The following is a 20,789-nucleotide window of genomic DNA, read 5'->3' as shown; positions in this document are numbered from 1 at the left end:
TTATTTTGTACAACTTTTACTAAAACGGTGCAGACTGGAACCAACCAACTGAAAACAACAACGCTTGTCTGACAAGGCACTGCAGCCATGAGATGGAGTTCATAAAACTTTTGTCTTTTTTCTCTTTCATTTAAAATTAACCACTACAACAGTATTTACAGAAAGAAATGTCCCCTAAAGAACTGGGAACTGTGACATGCCCATGGCACGCCAGAGAAATCAAATACCAAAGAAATGCGAGAAACATTTGAGCTAATCAGCGTGAGGCAGATATTTAACATTGCTCATTATAGGCTGTTGTACCACAGTCACCCAAACCAAGTGTTTGCACCAGAATAAAAGTCGTTGTTATAGACCCTGTATGAATGTCAAAAGCATTACTAATATTGGTTTAGTATTACATGTACAAGTACATACAAAGAGCCAACAAAAGAGCTGTTTTCTGTCGTTGAATCATGTCATTCTCAAATTTTATAAAAGAAACAATCCTGACATATGTTAGTTGGGAAGAGTTAGAGGTGATGATTTACAGATGGTTTATTCTATTCGCTTAACAACTAGAAGCGCCAGACATTTAGAGTTGAAAGCAAGCTGGAGGGTGAACAGAAACTCCCAACACACGCTGGATGGGATAAGCTAGTAAAAACCTTCAGAGAGCAAGATCAGAGGAACACTATTCATGGCAACTGGCCTTGAAAATGGTTTAAATTTACAGTGTAAATCAGACAGAAGCACTCCATATCTGCCAGTCAGATTTATCTGGCAATAAAGAGAAAATTCGCACAGTAGTATTCACCAGTACTTCATTGACTCCCTGCCTCGATCATATGAGGAAGGCAATGTAGACACACAATAAACATCTGTTCATGTTCTTGCATTTAGCCCGTATTAACTTGTCTTTGATATTAGCTCAACATACAAAGTGAAACAAGCTTAAGTCTTCTATACGATCCATTGCTGATGTTACTCATCACTAAAAGACATGAACCTTTTTTTGCATATCTTGCCTCTTTCTTGACCAGGTTTCTCACGTGCGCGCTTAGAGCCAGGCAGCCTCGAAAACAGTTATGACCTCGACGTATTGATAGATATTTACAGATTACAGTGGGGTTAGTGCATGAGTTATCATACTTATATTTAGGGTTCTATCCTGTGAAAAAAGTTCCCACACGCATAAACTCTCATTCTATACAAAGATGGGAAAAGGCTCGGTTTGGAAGTGAAAACGATAGTATTTATACAAGATTAATACAACATCTCCGACAGTTTCATACAGTTGTCCTCAAATACTATGCAATGCCTTCGCGATATATTAATAATCTCTCTTTATTTCATTCATCTCAAATGGTTGTTTCTGTTATGGAGACATACGAAATGAAAAGCGCTTTGATGGGATTTCCTTCAGATCTTTGCGATTGTGAAATCAAATCGTGCTGCTTGCTTTGTAAGACTATCAAATGAATGTAAATACTGCCTTTTAATAGTTATCAGGATACCTTAAAGCAACCAAACAGAGCTACAAATTCAGCACAGGCATATGAACAAGTGTAGTATATTTCACATCCAGTCCTGGACACAATGCCGATTCACTATTAGGATACTAGACTTTATGACAGCATCTCTCACCTTACATCCATTTTACAATCAAAAACAAAAGAGGTGAACTAGATTAGTCAGTAAACACGAGAAAACGGGCAGCGGTAGGGCTAGAAATAGGTCAACTCACTGTCAGCCATGCCTCTGTCAACAGGTTATTGCCCTTCCATTCTTCTGTCAGCTGTGTGTTAACAAAAAAAGCACGTGCCTCGGAGACCGCGGTTATTCTAACCCTACAAATAATCGAATAAAGCTCAACTCCAATTTCCATAATAAAATAACAAATCTAAATCATGTTCTACTTCTAAATAAAGCTAGTACCATCCTCGGAAATGTAATAAATAGATCAATAAATATGTGCATCGTGTCAATAAATTAACCCACTACCAATGATGAGTAAAAGCAAATAAATACGTAACAACTTCAATGATTCAAGAGATAAAGTCACACAAGGTTGTGAGATTAAAAGTCTCAGGGGATCTCATCTGGGTAACCAGCAGCCGCTGACCCTGATTAGCTGTGACCCCCCATTAAACAGGTCACCAAGAAGAGAAATCCACTGTCTGAGGTGAGTGCTAATGTGTCTTTTAGTAGATATAATCTGTTATCTTTAAAGCCTAGTGAATTTAGAGTGGGATAGTGAAGTGTCCACTTAAAGACTGTGATGCTGGAATAACACACTCTCAGAAAAAAAGGTACAAAGGCTGTCGCTGGGGCAGTAGCTTTTCAAAAGGTACACTTTTGTACCTTTTAGGTACTAATATCTACACTTTAGGTACTAATATGTACATTTAAGGTACCATTATGAGCTTTTTAAGGTGCAACGATGTGCATTTAGAAAAGGTAGGTACCTCCCCAGTGACAACATTTGTATTTTTTTTTTTCTTAAGAGTGCACTGACATAGTTTACATCTGTTTGTTCTATACTTTATGGAGTAAGATTAGCTTAATGTGTGAATCTAAGAGGTTTATAATACCTGGAGAAAGCTAGCAATCGATTCAAATTGTTATTGTTCTCAAATGTCCACAAAATAAAGATTCCTTCCTGGCAAAAAATAGTTGTTAAAAAGAACTGTACACTGCAAGATTTCTTTGGTAAAACTTAATATTGTTCCTCAATGCCATAACTTCTTGATCGTTTGTTTTTAAAATATAGTTAATAAGTCAAAATATGTTGCTGATTTTGGATGGCCAGCGATGTAGAGATACACTTTTTGCATCTAGATGATGTAGTTCAGGCATGTACCAGCAGGGGCGCTCACCAGCCGTGGTTTGAGTGGGACAGCATGGCTAAAATCTCAGTCAACAAGTACATTTCTGTACACTCTCCTGAAGAAAGAAGTACCAAATCGCATGCACTACTACCATATCGGCACAGATGATTCGAAAATTCAGAGGTAAACACATTTTGCTAGTTAGGACTTAGGGACTGCTTTTAAATAAATCATTCGACAATCTAAGACTCCAAAATTAGTCACCACCCCATATTTTCTGCCACTTTGCGTGTGTTAAGTTTGACACTGTGTAAAGTAGGTGAACATTAAAGTCATCAACATCTAAGCAAACCCATCTGAGGTGATCTGAGCAGCATGTTAATCTCCTGAGAGGACAAATGCAGGGTTCAGTGTGGTGTATGGTGTATGGTGTATGGTGTGGGGTGGAAAACAACAAATGACGGTTTCAGCAAATTCCCCTACGGACCTGTGTTCCACATACCCCATGATAAAACGAGGTAGGCGCCACAGATGAGCACAATTGTGAGGGCGAAGAACCCGACACTTCTGAAAATAAATAGGCGCTGCTAATCTAAAAGCAGACATGTGGGTATTGCTTAATGGGAAAGCAAAACTGCTAGATGAAAAGAGACTACTGTAATAAGCTTGAGTGGGATGTTTGGGATCTCTTTAATTACACTGGCCTGCCTCTGCATTTGATGAAAATCACTGTAAACCGTATTCACCAGATGTATTTAAAAGGACTCGGGCTGAAAGAGACAATTCGCACGTACTGTAAGAAACTATGGAAGAACCGCCATGCTGTCCACAGCTGTAAAGGTTTGGCCTGGTGACAAGTGAGCAATGACGTGCAGTTTCAGTCTGTGAACGGCTGTCACGTGGCTCAGCTGCATTATGGGATCACTCTGAGATCTCATTTTCATTTGACTCAGGATTAATATGGAAACCTGCACATAATCCACTAATATCAATTGACATCAAAATGGAATTAAAACAAAACAGGCAGATGGAAAAGCCAAGCTATCTTTTGTACAATCCACCGTCCCTCTGAACTATATTAAAATTTATGAGCAGTTCCGATCTGCCTCGCTCTCCCCAACTCAAAATATCTGGAAATGTCTTTAAATCTGCTGGAAACAAAAAATGAAAATAGCCTCCTGACTTCTGATTATGCTGGTTCCTTTCAGAGGACAGTACCAATTAATACTGTACCTTCACCGTACCTGGATTTCCTTCTTATTCAAAGTGTCCAAAACCACCAACACATACTATACATGTTTCACAGTAATCCTTCTCATCAAAAATAATGCTTAAAAAAAAAATAATAATAATAATAAAAGAGAACTGCATGACAAAAAGCAAGTAGCGTAGATGTGAAAATCTAGGTAGCTGTTCATCTCTAAGGTTCTGGATTTTTCCCTTGATCAGACACCGAGATGGAGCGGCAGCACCACTGAGGGGAGCGAGAGACCCGGATGGCACTGGACAAAAGCGAAGAGACAGACCCTGTTGCAGTGGCTCCATAACCTCATTCTTTCTCTTAAATGTTTCGGTTCCTTTCTAACTTTCCCTGGATATATGAGAGACAGCTCAAACAGGCAGCGCACACCTTTATCACTTCAAGATAAACAGTTTCGGATGAGACACGGAAGCTTGTCTCACAGCTCAGTGGAGGAACATGTTTCATGTATGTGTGGGGGCTGATTCTTATGTGTCGTGTTATTTAATGAAAGATCTAGCCTCTGACCCACTGCGCTTTGTACATTTGCCCTCTCGCTCGTCAGTCCAGGCCCGTCCCGACCTTTTCTTTCAGATTTCCCTTTTTGTCTTCCATGTCAATGATCCCTTTTCACCCCTCCAGAAAAAAACTTCCATTCAGGTTCTCTCGTTGATTCTTCCTGTGGGTCCAGGATGAAGATTGGGTTTATCATCAGTCTGTAGGAGGAGGTTTTGGTGATGTGGTGGGTGCTGGTGCCCATGAAACTCTTTGCTCTACTCGATGACCATGCAGCGCGGCAGATGCTGGGAGTAGTATTTGAAGAGTTCGGCTGTGGCGCCCGGGCAGTTGGTCAGTTCCAGCTCCTCCAGCTCTTGCAGTTGGATCAGGCCTGATAGGCCAGTAGTGGTCAGCAGAGGGCACCCTGAGACAGAGAAAATGAGAGGCAGTCAAATTTAAACACTAGCAGCCACCTCCACTCACCAGCTCACTTCCTGTTTATAAAGCTGTGTGACAACAATGCTGCATCCTAATATGCCTACTTATTCTATGCCCTTAAAGTATGTACTCTTTTGGTGAAGACTAAGTAGACACTTTTGTGTGTGGAGCAGAAGAGTAGCAAGCTTTTGGGACATACATGCGCTGTGTTACATTCACCTTGTCAACTTGTAAACTGGTCTGTCAGTCATCTTGTCACAGTTAATGTCCTCCATATTTCATTTAATTTAACTTCCTACAATATTTATCTGCCAGCTGCGGGGTCTTTATGCAGAGAACTCTGCTCATATTCTTTGCGCATAATGATGCATTTAAAAGTTAAAGGCCAAACAGATATTTATGAAAGTTTACATTGTTGTTGCAGATGAAATATAACATAGGTAAACATCTCTACTTAACTGTCCATAACACACATCCGCCATGTTTAAAGTTTTTTATAGCTTTTTATTAGTGTTTGGAGTTCTGAACCGATTCCTTTACCAAAGCACAATATATTGTGGGCAAACTTAGGCATTAGAGTGTTGACAGATCCACACTTCAAAAATCATTTTTGTTTTGAGACACACTTATTCTAATCTCACATAATATTTAGGATGGATAGTATGAACACTGGGATGTAGAGCAACACTTCTTTTTGCATAACAGATGATTTCATTTCAATTTTACTTTGTTAAACCTATATAAAAAATTAAGATTTTTTATTTGTTTATTGCTGTCAAAAGATTATAAAGATAAAATGCTATTAATATAAAGATAAGTGGCTTAAAACATTTAGTTACTTCAAATCAAAATCAATCTCATAAAATGACGTTTAGTGTACTATATACAGTATATATATATATATATATATATATATATATATATATATATATATATATATATAGTTTAAAAGTGAAGTTTATTATGTCATATGACATTGACAATAATTATTTTAAAGGAACGTGCTTGGTCTGGATGAAGGGGTACTTGAGGCCTTTGTATGAAGCTATGTGGGGGAAAAAAACACTAGAATAGAAAATCCTTATGCACAGCTACTGTTAGAAGAAGGGGATTTTTCTAATCTGCAAATGTAATATTGAATAAGCTTTGTATATGTTTATGTGTTTATTAACTAAAAGGAAAGTTTATCTTTCTGTTCCAAAGCAATATATTTTTACTCTGGCAGCATTATCTGTTTTTGAGGGATTAACTGAGCTCATGTATTCATAGAAACAATCTACTTCCAAACATACAGTGTCATTTCATTATAGACCTTTATCAGGGCTTTATCATTGCCTTCTGCAGTATCAGCGCTTCCAGAGTGTTTTTACCTGCTAGAGAGAGCAGACGAAGACTCCTCATGCCATATAGATGCTGTAACCCAAAGTCTTGCACCTAAAAGTACAGGGAAATGTTTAGTTGATGTGACATGCTAGAAATGATCTAATATATACATTTTAATCTAATTGTGATGAATAAAAAAGTTAATGGATAACGTATATGTCAGCGACCCATATCTTTATTTTCATAACAAGACTCTCCCATTAAGCTGACTCAAACAGTCGCACAAACACTTACCTGACAGCACCAGCGCAGGTAGAGACTTCTCAGAGTTGACATGGTAGATAAGTAACCCAGGCCTGTATCTGTGATCCGCACACATCTGAACACAGCCATATAAAGGAGAGTCATAAGCACACAATATGAATATAGTAATCATTCTTTCCATGTACCAAATTTAATCCCAGTGAGGCTCTGTAAGAAGAAATATCAGCAAGATTTACTTAACACTCCATTAGTGCAAACTCAGCAGACTCACCGGTCCAGAACCAGCTCCTCCAGCTTGTGTAGGTCACAGGCGATATACTCAAGGGCCATGTCAGTGATGCGGGGGCACCAGGACAGATCCAGACTCCGGAGCTTCCTCAGATTCTCTGCAACCAATTCCACGCCATCGTCCGTGATCTTCGAGCAGCCTGACAGGCTGAGGGAGGTGAGGTTTGGCAGGCTGTGCACCATGTTAACTACGCCATGGTTGGTGATCTCCCAGCAGGAGTTCAGGCGCAGCGTGTGGGTGGTGTAGCCTTGCTTGGCGGTGAAGTAGGCCATGGCCGTGTCAGTCACGTGATAGGCCTGCAGGCTGAGCTCCGACAGGTTGGGAAGGAGCTGAGAAATGGCGGCGATGGCGTCATCTGCCACGTTGATGCAGTCGCTGACACTGAGAGAGGTAAGCCGCGCATTCAGGCTGGACCACAGGCCGGCTTCTGTGAAATCATTGCAGCCGGAGAGTTCAAGGTGCATCAGACCCTGCATCTGTTCCAGCATCACCTGAAGAGTTCAGGAGAAGCAATGTTATATCAAGCATACACTTAACTGCAAATGAGCTACTAGTGCAGTAGGTAATGGGCTACTCTACTAAACATCTGATGAGTTAATTCAACTGTATTAAATAAGCCTGAGAAGCTCCTGAAGAGTCTGAAAACCCAGGATGTTCTCAGAATTTAAGGTTATGATTTCCACTTAGTTATTGTTTTGTAAACCAATTCCTAACATTACTAGAATGTTCCAGGAATGCCTTTGTTCACTAACAGCTCCAATGACTAAACATTCTGTACATTAAACATTATCTAATTGCTTTGTTTATTGCTTTGTTTATGTTTTCACCATAAATTTACTTTCCCAAAACCATTGCAGGAAGGTTTTTTGACAACCTAATAATACAAATACAGAACATTTCTCATGGTCAAATTCGTTCAAAGAGATTTCTGTCTTTGGTTAATTGTAGAAAATGTCAACATGTGTTATAGTTATCAGATACATGTTATAACTCCAAATTTATCACTGAAAATAATAAACCATGGTTAAGCGTAAAGGGAAAAGCATAGACATTATAAATCTGTAAGCTTACTTTTACCTTCTACTATTTTGCACAGAAAGCCACGCGCTCATATAAATGAAAAGGTAACGGTCATTACACTTTTCCCGCTCACCGACTTAAGTAGGTAGCCTACTCATACACATATGAGATTAAATATTTATGTTTCTGATTTCAGCGATCATTTCTGCTTAATGCACAGAACGTAACAGAACGGAACTCTTCCTCTTCATCGCAATTCTTTTTTTAAAGATTTGGAGTCGAACCAAAGTTCTGAATTTTTTCCGAGATTCATTTTGAAATCGCGGCCACATTGCTGTAGACGTATGACACCTGCGTGTTGCCAGTTGCAGACAAAAAAAGCAAGTAAACAAACTTTCCCAAAGTTTGGAATAGACAAGGAACATTCGGTTCAGTTCAGCTCAGTTTGCGATATGTGCACCCCAAAGATGTCGTGAATGTCCATTGTTTTTCATCGATATCTCAGAGTTCGGTCTCAATTAGACTGCAATACCCACTCTACAATGACAAACAAAATTCAAGATTTGAAATTATTGAGCAAAGCGGGAAAGCATGGAAATAACCCGGGATATATGTGGACACCCAATACAATATCATCGGTGAGTGACAGACAGCGCTGGTGTTACTGTTAGTTGAGCAAAGTCCTTATGTAATGTCACAGAACGATTATCATTCAAGAGACCCTATTTCAGTCAGAAATGTTTGGCCAGATGTTTTGTTACTATATTTTGTCTGCTTCTTTTTAAATTCATGAGAGATATAATGAAAGGTCAAGATAATTTCCTGTGGTAACCAACACTATGCTACAAATGCTGTCAATAACATTCCTTTAGTGCCACATTCTTTAATTTATAAAACAAGACAAAATGGAAATAATAAAAATAACGATGCTCATACATATCTTAAGCACTTCCAATCCTTTGTTTTATAGAAACTGAGGATTATTTGACCTATAATACTATGCTAATTCATAAACTGGGATGCGTTTGCCAAAAGCGACTTTGGTCACAAGGTCTGTTGTTACCAGTAGAGTTCAACTGAACTTGGGACAATAGTTGGCTAATAATGCTTTTGGGAAATGCACCTCTGATTGATGTAAATTGGGAAATGAAAGATGGTCCAAATATATATGCAGTGGATATATGGCCAAATAATGAACACCTGAATAGTTAAGATAATTCTTGGGATTAACAGCAAATGTCTGCATTTAGGTGGTCTACAACTATTGGATTGTGTGACCCCACTGACCTAGTTACTGAGCCAATGAAAAAGGGAACAATGGGCACATTTTCTGTTTATAATCATTGAAATGTTTCAGGGACATCTTAATTATATTGAAGGGACCAATGGTTAAGACAAAATGAAAATGAAAGAGCTAATTTAAGGCAAGAAAAAGAGCTCTTGAAGGCAGGACTCTGCTCTCTTGGTCACGATCCAAGACCTGTGCTGTGAGATCTGCCCTACCCTATATAATTCACAAACAAGCCTGAGGTGCCCAGTCCTCTCTCAGACAGAAGAAGCTCCACAGTCTCTATCATTGCACATGCTGGTTTGCATATCTGAGGGAAAAAAGCTTGGATGCTGTCACGAACAATTTGAGAGTTCACCATGGCAACAAAAGCCCAGTCCTAGAATAGCAACAGCATAGAGACAAGTGTGATGAGTGTGATCATTGCTGCATGTTCTTGCAAAACACAGTTGTTTCTAACCATGTCTGATGGATGCTGCGACCACATTGCAATCTAGATAATTGTTTAATAATACTTGATAGGGGTGGGCAGTAAATGATGGAGATCTTAAATTCAAAGGATGTATATTTAGGAGTAATCATTGTTTAACTCATGTTTGAAACACTACATGAACTTTACTTTACTATACTTTACGAATGGACCCATCAAAGACTGTGTTGACATGACCAGCATAATCATTCTCAGTATTTATTTCCTCCTTTTGTAATTTTTTTTAAAAATACTAATACCATATATATATTTGCTGTAGTTTCCATAAATCATTAGGGCCTAAAGACCAATTTAGTGTTTGCAAACAGTGATGTTTTGTTGTGGGCGGAGCCTATCTGGTGGCAGAAAATGAGAGTTTTCAAAATGCAGTTTATGGAGGCCATGGAATAAAAGAATAAAAAAGAAAAAATTGAGTTCTTATTTCAAAATTCTGACTTTTCTCACTATTCTGAAATTATATCTCACAATTCTATAATGAATTATGAAACCAAATTTATGCTTAAAAAGTAGTTCAATAGATGGACTGCATTTAGATTCAAATGGCATCTTTGACGACAGTATTCTTTAAAAAAATTATTTGCCTTCTGATTCTTACATCCAAAGGCACAAAAATATTTTTTTTCTCTTATTCCGTGGATTTTACCTATTTCCCTCCACTTGTTAGCAGTGTTTTTCTGCCACCACACTTGCAGCTGCAAGTGATGTTAACTGTGACATCTATAGTACTACTGGTATATAGTATTTTCCAAACTATGTGGACTTCTGCTTATGAGAACCCCAGAAATGTACAAATAAATGTAATTCATTTAACCGAATAAAAAAGCAAAGCAATATGTTACATTATGCATAACAATTTAATGGTAAGGCATTATTTTGTAGATAGTTGCAGTTCACAGTGTATGAGTGTGTGTGTGTTATATATACTTTTGGTATAAATCTCTACAAGTTGATAGATTTTTTTACCATTACACATAATACCAGGGGTCACCAGACTAGTTGAAGGCTGGTGTCTTGCAGAGTTTAGCTCCAACCCTAATTAACACACCTGAACCAGCTGATCAAGGCCTAACCTGAAACTTCCAGACAGGTGTATTGAGGCCAGTTGGAACTAAGCTCTGCAGGACACCGGCCATCCAGGATCAAGTTTGGTGACCCCTGTATTATAAACATAGTTGTTTCCACACAAATCATGTCTGAATTACTCGATAGTCAAATAAAAGACAGCATGACATAATGGAATATATAGTTACCTCAAGTCCCGCATCTGTAATAGTCGACCTCTTTAGACTGACAGACTTGACTCCCTTCTTCGACAGCGGATAGTTGTCGATGAATTCACAAATGTCCAAATCCGAGACCCCCACTAGACAGAAGGACTGGAAGCCTCTGAGAGCAAAAGCCTGCAGGCTGACAAACTCCTTCTCCCCATTTGGCAGAATAGTGTAGAGTTCCTTGGCATGTAGAATAGGTGTCACGCCTTCCCAGAACTTGGGCTGGTAGAGCACTTTCCGCCACGTCTTGCACACCTGGGCTAGAATGCACTTTTCTGCCGTGGTGAAGTACCACAAGAGCCGGTTCAGCACCTTTTCGTCCAGGACCAGTTGTCTCTCCAGCAGGGTCTTGGGAAATTGCCAGAGGGGAGCTTTGATGGCAGTCACAGGGCTTGTGTCCAGGTCGGGGCCCAGAAGTGAGGCTGCTGTGGGCAGGGGCTCCAGGTGATAGGGCAGGCTAGTGGGAGGCAAGATGGTGGGCACGGAGGACGACTGGCACAGGCGATTCTTGGCAGCTGGAGTGCCTTTAGTGATGCTGGCCGAACCGAGGCCATTGGGCTGGGGGGGAAGCTTGACCATGCCGTTTCGCGTCACGCAGGGAGACTTGAGGTCACTGGGAGTGGACATATTCAGCATTGGAAGCCTGTGAATAGACCAGAGTTGAATCATTGCTCTTGCATACAATAACATATTTACAGTGATATTTAAAAATATATAATTATGATTTTAAAAAACATTTTCACACTATGTGTGAATAAATGTGAACACAGCTCTAAAGAAAGTGTTAATTTCTATGGCAGGGCTTAACAATAACAGTTTTTTTTTCCAATGACAGATTTGTCCTTGTTCTGCCAACCATTTCATAGATAAATATTTTGAGCAAAACATATTATGTGTGTTTCTCTCTTTCAGAAGATGTTACATTTTCTTAAGGTGCAATTTATTTATTTAATTTTTTTTTCATTTTGGGGCTAAAAGTCAAAAAACAAGACAAAGAAAAGACAAAAACACTGTTAGTTTGATAAACGTTTCAGTCCTCACCTTTTCACACTTTTGGTAAAAAGCTCTTTAGCTGCACTTATCTTTACATATTTTTTAATCAAGACAACATCTACAATTTTCCACACATTTTGTAAAGGCTTAAGATGGGGTTTAAGCCCAATTGTAGCTTAATATTTGTAACAGTAGATGTAGATTCAGAGGCTTGGTTAACACTGAACAAATTAGATTTGTGTTTCAAATCCGATCTTTAAGACTGACTGGCTACTCGGTGTTATTTAGCAAGTAATTGGATCTGTTTGTACAATATCTGATATATCTATATCGATTGCCATAGTAAGAACAATGATATTAGTTGTTTTTTGTCTGCAGTAACTGATAGTAAATGTCGGTATGGAGAGAGTGAACTAAAAACGTAGAAATTTGATCTTTGATGGACCCCTTGATAGTGACCTCAAGAGGTGCATGACATAACATGAGCATCAGCTGCTTTACTGTATTTCACACATCAATGCAGGAGTTTGCTCACACACTCTCAGGCTCATTTATTATTCACAATATAGTCAGATAATTTACTGTGTGCATTCATTTTTTAATTACAATGCGAATAGAGACATTGCAGCACAGAGAATGAACAAAGAAAGATTGAAGATTCAGTGAAATCGAAACGGTGATAAAATAACTAAATAGGAATTAAACATTTTCCGAGAAAAACAGGCGCCTTTTCAACACTGGTCCACCTTAAAACTTCCATGCAGGTGTGCGTGCTCTGTGCACTAATGCTTCAAGTGTAAAATGTCAATGAGTGTTGCCTGCTTTCAGACATTTTTCTCAATAAGCTGTCGTGAGCCTATCTCCGCAGCTCAAACACTTATACCATAAACACCCCATAATGATTTTGAATGCAGAATGATTAAAAGCAAATGAGATGGATTTACATAAAGAAAAGCAAAAAAAAAATAATTTTGCATGAGAGTGTTTTGACTGAATGACCACTAAACCTTCACAGGAGAAACACAATCTAGGCAAAAACTATGCAAATGAACAACTCATTTCACAGCTTTTGAAAACTAGTGGAGGGAAGCACATCTAATTTGCTTCCCTAGGAAATCAAACACTAAAGAGCAGACCACAAACCCACACCCACACCACTTTCTAAGATGACATCTGAAGAACATTAGTGCTAGAACCTACAGAAAAAACGATCAAAACTATAATTTATTAAGCGTCAAAACCTGTGAAGACAAACAAGCTCAGGTGTCTCATTAAAAAAGAGAGGTGAGACTTCAAGAGTCTGATTTGTTTCCATTTTAAAGTGAAAAACTGTATTAATAACCATATTAAGTAAGATTGATAACAGTGCTGAGGTTTTATATTAATGAAGGCGTGTTAAGGCATTATTGATGGGAATGTAGGGGTACACACAACAAAAAAGCTTGGGGAACACTGTATTAAAACCCAAATTAACTGGCAACAAGTTAAAAAAAAAATAGCACCTCGAATTAAAAGGAACTTTAAGTACCTCAAATAGCAGATGTCTTTGTGACATGTCTAAGGAAAAGGGCAGCTAGTGGAAAAGCAGTGAGGGAGACAGAAAGAGAGAGAGAAAAGTACCTGTTAGTGCAACTTCAGCACCAAGGAGAGCAACTGAACTGCCTGATGAAGCACATCAGAACGCCTTTAGCTACACTTTTGCACTACAGAGGAGTGCACTGGCCCACCAAGATGTGTCACTTGTGTGGGCAATGCAGTCGAGAGTTCTATAACCATTTAATAAATTGGCACAGAAAGAGCTAGTGGCCCTCTGCACTGGGGCAAATCAAACACTCATTGGGCCAGAGATGCAATGCCAAACCATGTGCAGCAAATGTTCGAGTGGAGAGGGACAAGTGGTATAAAAAAGCTAGCTGACATATTTTGGACGGGGCTTGATGGGAACTTTCTGTACCGAGATATGTGCCAAGAGGGAATCGCTGGCAGCTTGCCAAGGCCCCATCCATATGCTGTCTTTACCCTCCATTTCAGCACAAAATGTATAATCTTAAAGAAAAAGAAGTAATGTGCATTGAGGATCTATATTTTAAAAGTGTATTTTTTGTCGCAATACCATAGTGATATTCTTTAACCAAAATTATTTGGCACAATAATAAGAAAACTCATTCACTTACACAGGAAGTATATTGTATTAGATCCATGTTAAAATAACCAGTAAATCTGTTGGTCAGCATTTCTCAGACACAGTGACCCCTCGATGTGAAGGTCCAACTATAACCTCTGGCTGCTGTGTGTGTGTGTTCCTCTCATATTTCAGTCAATTGGATTTTATACAACAAAACATTATTACATAAATGCTGTTAACACCTTACACACACACACACACAGATATATATATATATATGTAGCTGCATGTCATTTAAAATTCTTTAGAACAATTTGAAATTCAAATAATCATTTAATATTCAGATGCTGAAGCTACATGGTTGTTCTCTTCACATTCAGCACTAGAACAAATCAGTTCAGCTGTCGCCCTCATGAAGTATTTGAAAAGAGGAAGTAGCCAGGGAAAACGTCCAGAAACACTGTTAAGCAGCAGTGTATTTGAAAGTGAGGCATGTAAAGGACATGGCTGCTGTCCAGATGGGTTCAAGGGAGTTCATCAGGATATACAGAAGGGAAAAAAAGCACCTTCTTAAATAATTATGGTGGTGTTTTAGAAGCACATGGCTATAAATCGTGTCCGCATGCTGAGCGCCTTTATACTTTTCCAAATAAAAGTGCCACACGTACAGAAGTTCTTTCTGAATCAAGCTGAGAGGATTAAATAGCTAGAATTAGCTTGTAGAAGATACCTTAACTACTTGGTTACAAATAGATCAACTAAATAACTGATTAAACTTGTTTGTTTAGCTTATTGTCATGCTTTTAGCTCTGAATATTTCATTTGATTTCACTTAAGACTTTAACTGCAAATACATTTGCAAAAACAAACAAACAAACAAACAAAGACTTATATTGGGTCAATCCCCAATTCAGAGAAACGTCGAAGTATTTCCTTCTTTTCTAGGGATGATTATTGTTATTTAAAATAACTTTTACAAGTTGAACTAATTGCTGGTGGTTGAGTTCACATGCCTTAAACTACACTGTAAAAATGTGTGAACAAAACAAAGATTACTGTTTCGGCTTCAGTCTTTCTTCCATTTCTTTGTAATTATTTGAGAAATTTACCAGCAATTTATGACAAAAAAAAAAGTTTTTTTATTGTCTTCCTTACAAAGTATATGGCTGGGAAGACCTTTTTGGAGCTTGAATATATAGGACCCACCGACTTTCATTATATGGACAAAAACAGCTGAAACATTCTTCAAATATCTTCTTTTGTGTTTCACAGATGAAAAAAAGGCATGCAAACTTAGAAAACATAAGGGTGAGTAAAGATGACTTGTTATATTTGGATAAACTGTTCTATTAAGGTCAGATGGTAGAGAATAGTTGGACTTTTCACAGTACAGTTCAATACAGTTCTAAACACATGGAGTTGTTTGGCCTGAAATGTTTCCTTTACAAACATGCCATTAAAAAACATGTCAATTTGCAAATGCTTTGGAATACAAGGGAACTGGTCTGCATCACTCAAGGGACAAACGACTAAACTTTTCAGAGTATTTCCCCAACAGTTGGCAGTGTGTTTGCATGGAGTAAATCTGTTATCCCCTCTGCCACTTTGCAAGCCTTTCCAGTTTGCCCACAGGCCCGGCCTCCTTACCCATGTTATTTGGATTTACTGATGAAGCACACAAGCCATATGACAACAAACAAGCAGAGAATGGAGCCCTGGCGCTTCTGCCATGGACAGATGTGCGGTGCTTGGCACACAATGAGAGTGGGGGATGGGACGAGAGAGAACAGGGGAGATGGGATAGTGGAAGCTCCTTGGAGTGGACAGGATTGGCAGTGGTGATTTTGAGAGGGATTTGCATGTTCAAAGCAACCCCACAATCTAGTCGTGTTTTCAGCGAGAGGTGGCTTAAGAACACTTCTGAGACTTCCTCGGTGGAATTTCAAATTAAGTTTTGGAAGTTAGATGAAGTTAAAGCGAGTCTTTGGAAGTTTGTAAGTGGGACCACAGAATGAAATCTTTACCCGCTGAGGAATGGTTCCACTTTAACATTACAGACTTTACAAATTATATTAATGTAAAAAGAAAATCTGCATCTGTGTCTGTTTTGTTCCTGGAAGAGCTGCCGCTAGCTTATGTAATGGTTCTCATAGCGTGTGTACGACTGCAGATGAACAAAAATAAATAAGGAATGAAGTACAGTCTCTAAAACAGAGAAGGAACCAAAACAGTATCATAATAATTCAGTTCATATGGTGCTTCAGTTTGACTTCAGTTTGATCTCAGACAGTTTGAGGTTTTCCATTTGAGAAGCCAAAACTGTATAGGTTGGAAAACAGCAGAATTAGGCCCCGTTTACACTAGTACATTTTCGTTTCACTACTCCGACATTTTCCACGTTCGAAAAAACTGAGACTTTTGAAAATGCTGCTGACCCTGTTTTAGTTTGAATATTCTGAGGTTGCATTTCAGTGTAAACGGACCAAAACAGGGACTTTCGGGGAAAACGATAGCGTGGCTGCCCACGTGATCTCAGTGTATCCTTGATGACCGTATTTAACCGTATCATGTCTCTGTCTAGTATGTTCCTGTATTTGTTTTGGCATGATTCCCAATCAACATTTTCGGCCACCTTGTAATTATTTTAAAAAGTAGTAAAAATAGTAAAAATTTCACCTCATCATCTGTTCACACAATGAAGTGCTTGCTTTTCCTCACCATCATGCTCATTGTTGAACCTGCCAGTGAATAGCAACCTACTTCTTATTTACACTTTTACGCTCATGCCCACTGTGCATGAATGGTCACGGGACATGCATTCGGTTATGTAGTGTAGACAGAGATTGTTTCTGAAATTCTGATAGAATTAGAGTGATAATTAAAACTTTATAGTTATAAAGTCCTTGGTATAACTTGCCACTACAACTGACCCTTTAGAGAGGGGGATGTTCGATATGAAAGTGAAGATGTGTAATCTACACTCTCTCAGTGAGGATAGTGTACACTATGCTGTCAACACTGAGTTGGCCTCCACACATGCTCACTTTCACCCATAAAATTACTTACAGCGGTGGCTGCTATCGCTGATCTTATTCCTGACAAACCAATAGAGAGAGATCTGTCACTGTTAATGTTTCATCCAGATAAAATCATTCATTTTAATCCTGTCAGAACAAATAGCTTGGTGAACAGCGGTTCAACACGTGGCCCGGTTTTGCTTTAGGGAACCTGAGTCCTTGACTCCTGATTTTTCTTGACCCTTCATGTTGCTTCATGTTAAGTCTCTACAGTCCTATATAATAAAGGCAAAAATGCTAATAATAAATCTTAAATAAAATGTAAGAATACTGAGCAAAGGCCAGATTTAAGTGCCCATATTGAATATGTCGTTTCGAAATTTTCTGAATGAAATAACAGCTTACTACATGGGGAAGTTGGGGCCTAGTGATTAGAGAGTTTGACTCCTAACCCTAAGGTTGTGGGTTTGAGTCTTGGGCCGGCAATACCACGACTGAGGTGCCCTTGAGCAAGGCACCGAACCCCCAACTGCTCCCCGGGTGCAATTGTTACAATTAAGTAATAAGTCAAGGAAGAAACTTTGAAAATCATGCTGAAATAGTATTGTTGTTATCAAGCAGTTAGTCACACTAACATGGAAAGCCAAGTAAAGCACATTGCATTGTGCGATACAGTATTCTGTGCATTAAACTCTGTTATATTCTACTCATTACTGGCAAATATAATTAGTCATCAGGTTATGCATAAAGGAAATATGCACATTTAGCGCACAATACTATATCCAGTGGTAATGGTTAGAGTATTATTATTGTAATCTTTTCTAAACATAGCCTAACTCTCATTAACTCACTGATGTTTTTAAATTAGAATAGTAGGCCTAATCACTAAGGGTCTTCTAAGCTTCTAAACAGCTTAGGAGAATCAATCCCTGGCTAGACTTTTTAAGAAATCCTATAGGCCTAACGGTTGAGCTTGTGTAGTGAGAGGTGTGTCTTCATTTGCAGCCATGAGCATGTGCTTTTGCTGAAGCCTTATCTCTCAGCATCATCACTGGAAGATAAACATTAACAAGACTGTTCGCCTGAAAATAAAAATTCTATCATCATTTTATCACCATTTTGTTGCTCTAAACCTTCAATTCACTCATAATACATAGAAGAAAAACGCACATGATGAGCATATTTTCTGTTTCATGTAATAAAAAAGTCATATAGCTTTGGAAAACATGAGAGTAAATGATGACAGAATTTTCATTTTGGGGTGAACTATACCTTTAAGTTCCTGTCGTCGTATAACACTGCACAGAGAGCAACCTTGGCGCCAAGTGTGGAATCATACAGATGTCTAAATATTAACAAACACTCTACGGGGCCTTGTGGCGTTCTGTAAACGCCGTTGCCGTTTCTAGAACAAAACATTTGCCTGTTACATCATGACAGCCGCGCGAAACGCGGAGGATAACGTGTGTATCTCGACCTCGGAAAGACGGACAGGTGACGTCATCTACATGAGGACTATTCAGCATCCCATAAGCGAGACTGTCTCAAAACACAGCGAGCTGCCTACCTGGGCATCACGAGAACATATCTTCATTAATGAGTACATTTGTGTCATTTATAACGCTATAACTGAAATCGAAAAGCTTGAATTCAGTTTATTTTCGGACCCCACATTCTAGTTTTGAGCATAATTCAAACAAACTTAAGTGAGGTTAAGTAAAGCAAACAATCTGCCAACGGGGAAAAAAAATATTAGTAGTACACTATCTTGTTTTAAACGCGCTTTAGATGTTTTACTTAAAAATTAGACAGTATAATAAGAACATATTTATTACAGTGTAAACGCGTGCAACATTTTTAGGCAGCATGCCCCCTATGTACAAAAATGCTGCCTATGTAGGCAGTATACTAGGTTTCGAGATACAGCCAAAGACATGCACATTCACCCGAGCAGTAATAATGTTGCATTCTCGTTCCCTTGTCCTTTCTCCCTTTTATTCAGATCAGCATTACTGATACTCTTCCTATCAGTGCTTGTTCCCTGGGGAAACTGTTATTACCAGTCGCTGATATTCTGGTTTTCCTTGAACCCTTTGCGTCAAACGCCATCTAAGCTGGATCAAAACATGCATCACATTAAAGAATAATCGACTGTATCAATAGCCGATTCTCTTACCTTTCTTTCATATGCAGCTCACACGACCATTAATCCATCATAAATCAGATACCGCTGCCTGACTCGATCGCGTTTCCCACAGCGTTGCAGGACGCATGAGGGGAAATAAATAAATAAATAAATAAATATACCAGTAGCAGCAGCAGCAGCCCTGCCCGTTATTTCCTTGCGGAGGTGATGATAATTTGATATGTCGATGTTGCCATAGAGATGTAAGCCTCTCTCAGTACCAAACCCGTAAAATACCACTTTACATGTGTATGGAAGGAAATATTAAACAAGTGTATTACTGCCCTAGCCTAAAATAACAGCCCGTTCATTCTGTTTCTCCACACAAAGCTTGCCTCCCACTCGCTGTCTCTTTCTCTCTCACATGCACACGCACACAAAACAGACCAATCCCATTTAAAGAGATAGTAGCAAAAAATATCAATAATGCATTGCTTTGGGCTGGTGAGCATTGTTTTGTGAGCGCTCCGTTAGAGAAAGATGAAGGCATTGTTTCATTATGTAACCACATATTTACATGCGTTTTGAAGACGCATGCATAATATATTACACAATGGAATATAATGTTATTAATCTTCATATGCCAGGTAGTTGTGGTACTTACATTTGTTTGGCGTTCCAAAGGTGTTGATATTTAGTACCGGTATCATATCAACATTAATAATGACCGCACTGTAACACATCAGAAATTCTCTGAAAAAAAGTTGTATTTTTATAAAAGAATAATGCTTATTTCTTTGCACTGAAATCAACGCTTATTTACATTTCTGTAAATAACATATTTAAGGTATCCCTGCTATGTATGCACTATCCGCCAATTTTTTAATCTGTGCATTGAAACATTCTGATGATGCTTTGGCTTCTATTGGAACTATTTAATGGGTAGTTAAGAAATATAACATATATCAAATATATAAATAGTATAAAATAATTAGCCGTTTTTATCTGAAAGGCAAGTTACTCATTCTTAACTTTGAGTTAACTTGGAATTTTGTGTGAAAGCAATATCACAACTGCATATTTTTATTTGTATTTATTTTTGATCTGAAATGAGCATGGCCTGTGATGGCCTTGTGCCCACAGCCGAAGCACAGCTGTGCTGATCTTTAAAATGCATGACCAGTTTTGAGGATGATATTATTTGACTAAACAAAATGAATGAATATTTCTGTATATTTTCTGTCTGTACCTTTCTAAAAACAAACAAAAACATGAATCTTTTTTGGGGTGGAGTCAGCATTCAAATGATTTTTTTTAAACTATTGAACGAATTACAAATGTAATACTTTGTAACTTATATTTAAGTTACTTATGTAGGTTTTGGATCATTTAAGGACACTGTAGTGTGCACTAGCAGATTGTTTGACTCATCCACACTCCAGTCGGTCATTTCAGCATTGCCTAGAGGCATAGGATGTATCCGACACCCATTTTAGCTGCCATTACATAACATCCTCATACTGGCTTCAGTTCTCAGCCAAGAAGTCTGCATCTCCTGTAGCAGTTGTTTGGATAAAATTTCTGCCGAGCACCAGCTA

General features: G+C 38.5%; 1 protein-coding gene across 2 annotated transcripts; it reads right to left on the bottom strand.

The window, feature by feature from the left end:
* LOC127952354 (F-box/LRR-repeat protein 16) lies at positions 1-19,597 on the bottom strand. Of its 2 annotated transcripts, none has more exons than XM_052550737.1 (6): positions 19,243-19,597; positions 10,911-11,574; positions 6,845-7,353; positions 6,604-6,688; positions 6,357-6,420; positions 1-4,972 (listed from the first exon to the last, which is right to left on the bottom strand). In XM_052550737.1, exons 1-6 carry the CDS (start codon positions 19,251-19,253, stop codon positions 4,824-4,826), a joined length of 1,482 nt encoding a protein of 493 aa, XP_052406697.1. In that variant the 5' UTR covers positions 19,254-19,597; the 3' UTR covers positions 1-4,823. The 2 variants fall into 2 exon arrangements, with proteins under 2 accessions (XP_052406697.1, XP_052406698.1); XM_052550738.1 differs by having other exon boundaries at positions 19,374-19,597.
* Positions 19,598-20,789: the final 1,192 nt, after the last annotated feature.

This window comes from Carassius gibelio, chromosome B3 (genome assembly GCF_023724105.1).
Source record: "Carassius gibelio isolate Cgi1373 ecotype wild population from Czech Republic chromosome B3, carGib1.2-hapl.c, whole genome shotgun sequence".
In the NCBI taxonomy this organism is placed as follows: domain Eukaryota; kingdom Metazoa; phylum Chordata; class Actinopteri; order Cypriniformes; family Cyprinidae; genus Carassius; species Carassius gibelio.
The sequence above is the reverse complement of the archived record's forward strand: the minus strand, read 5'-3'. Positions and strand labels throughout refer to the sequence as shown.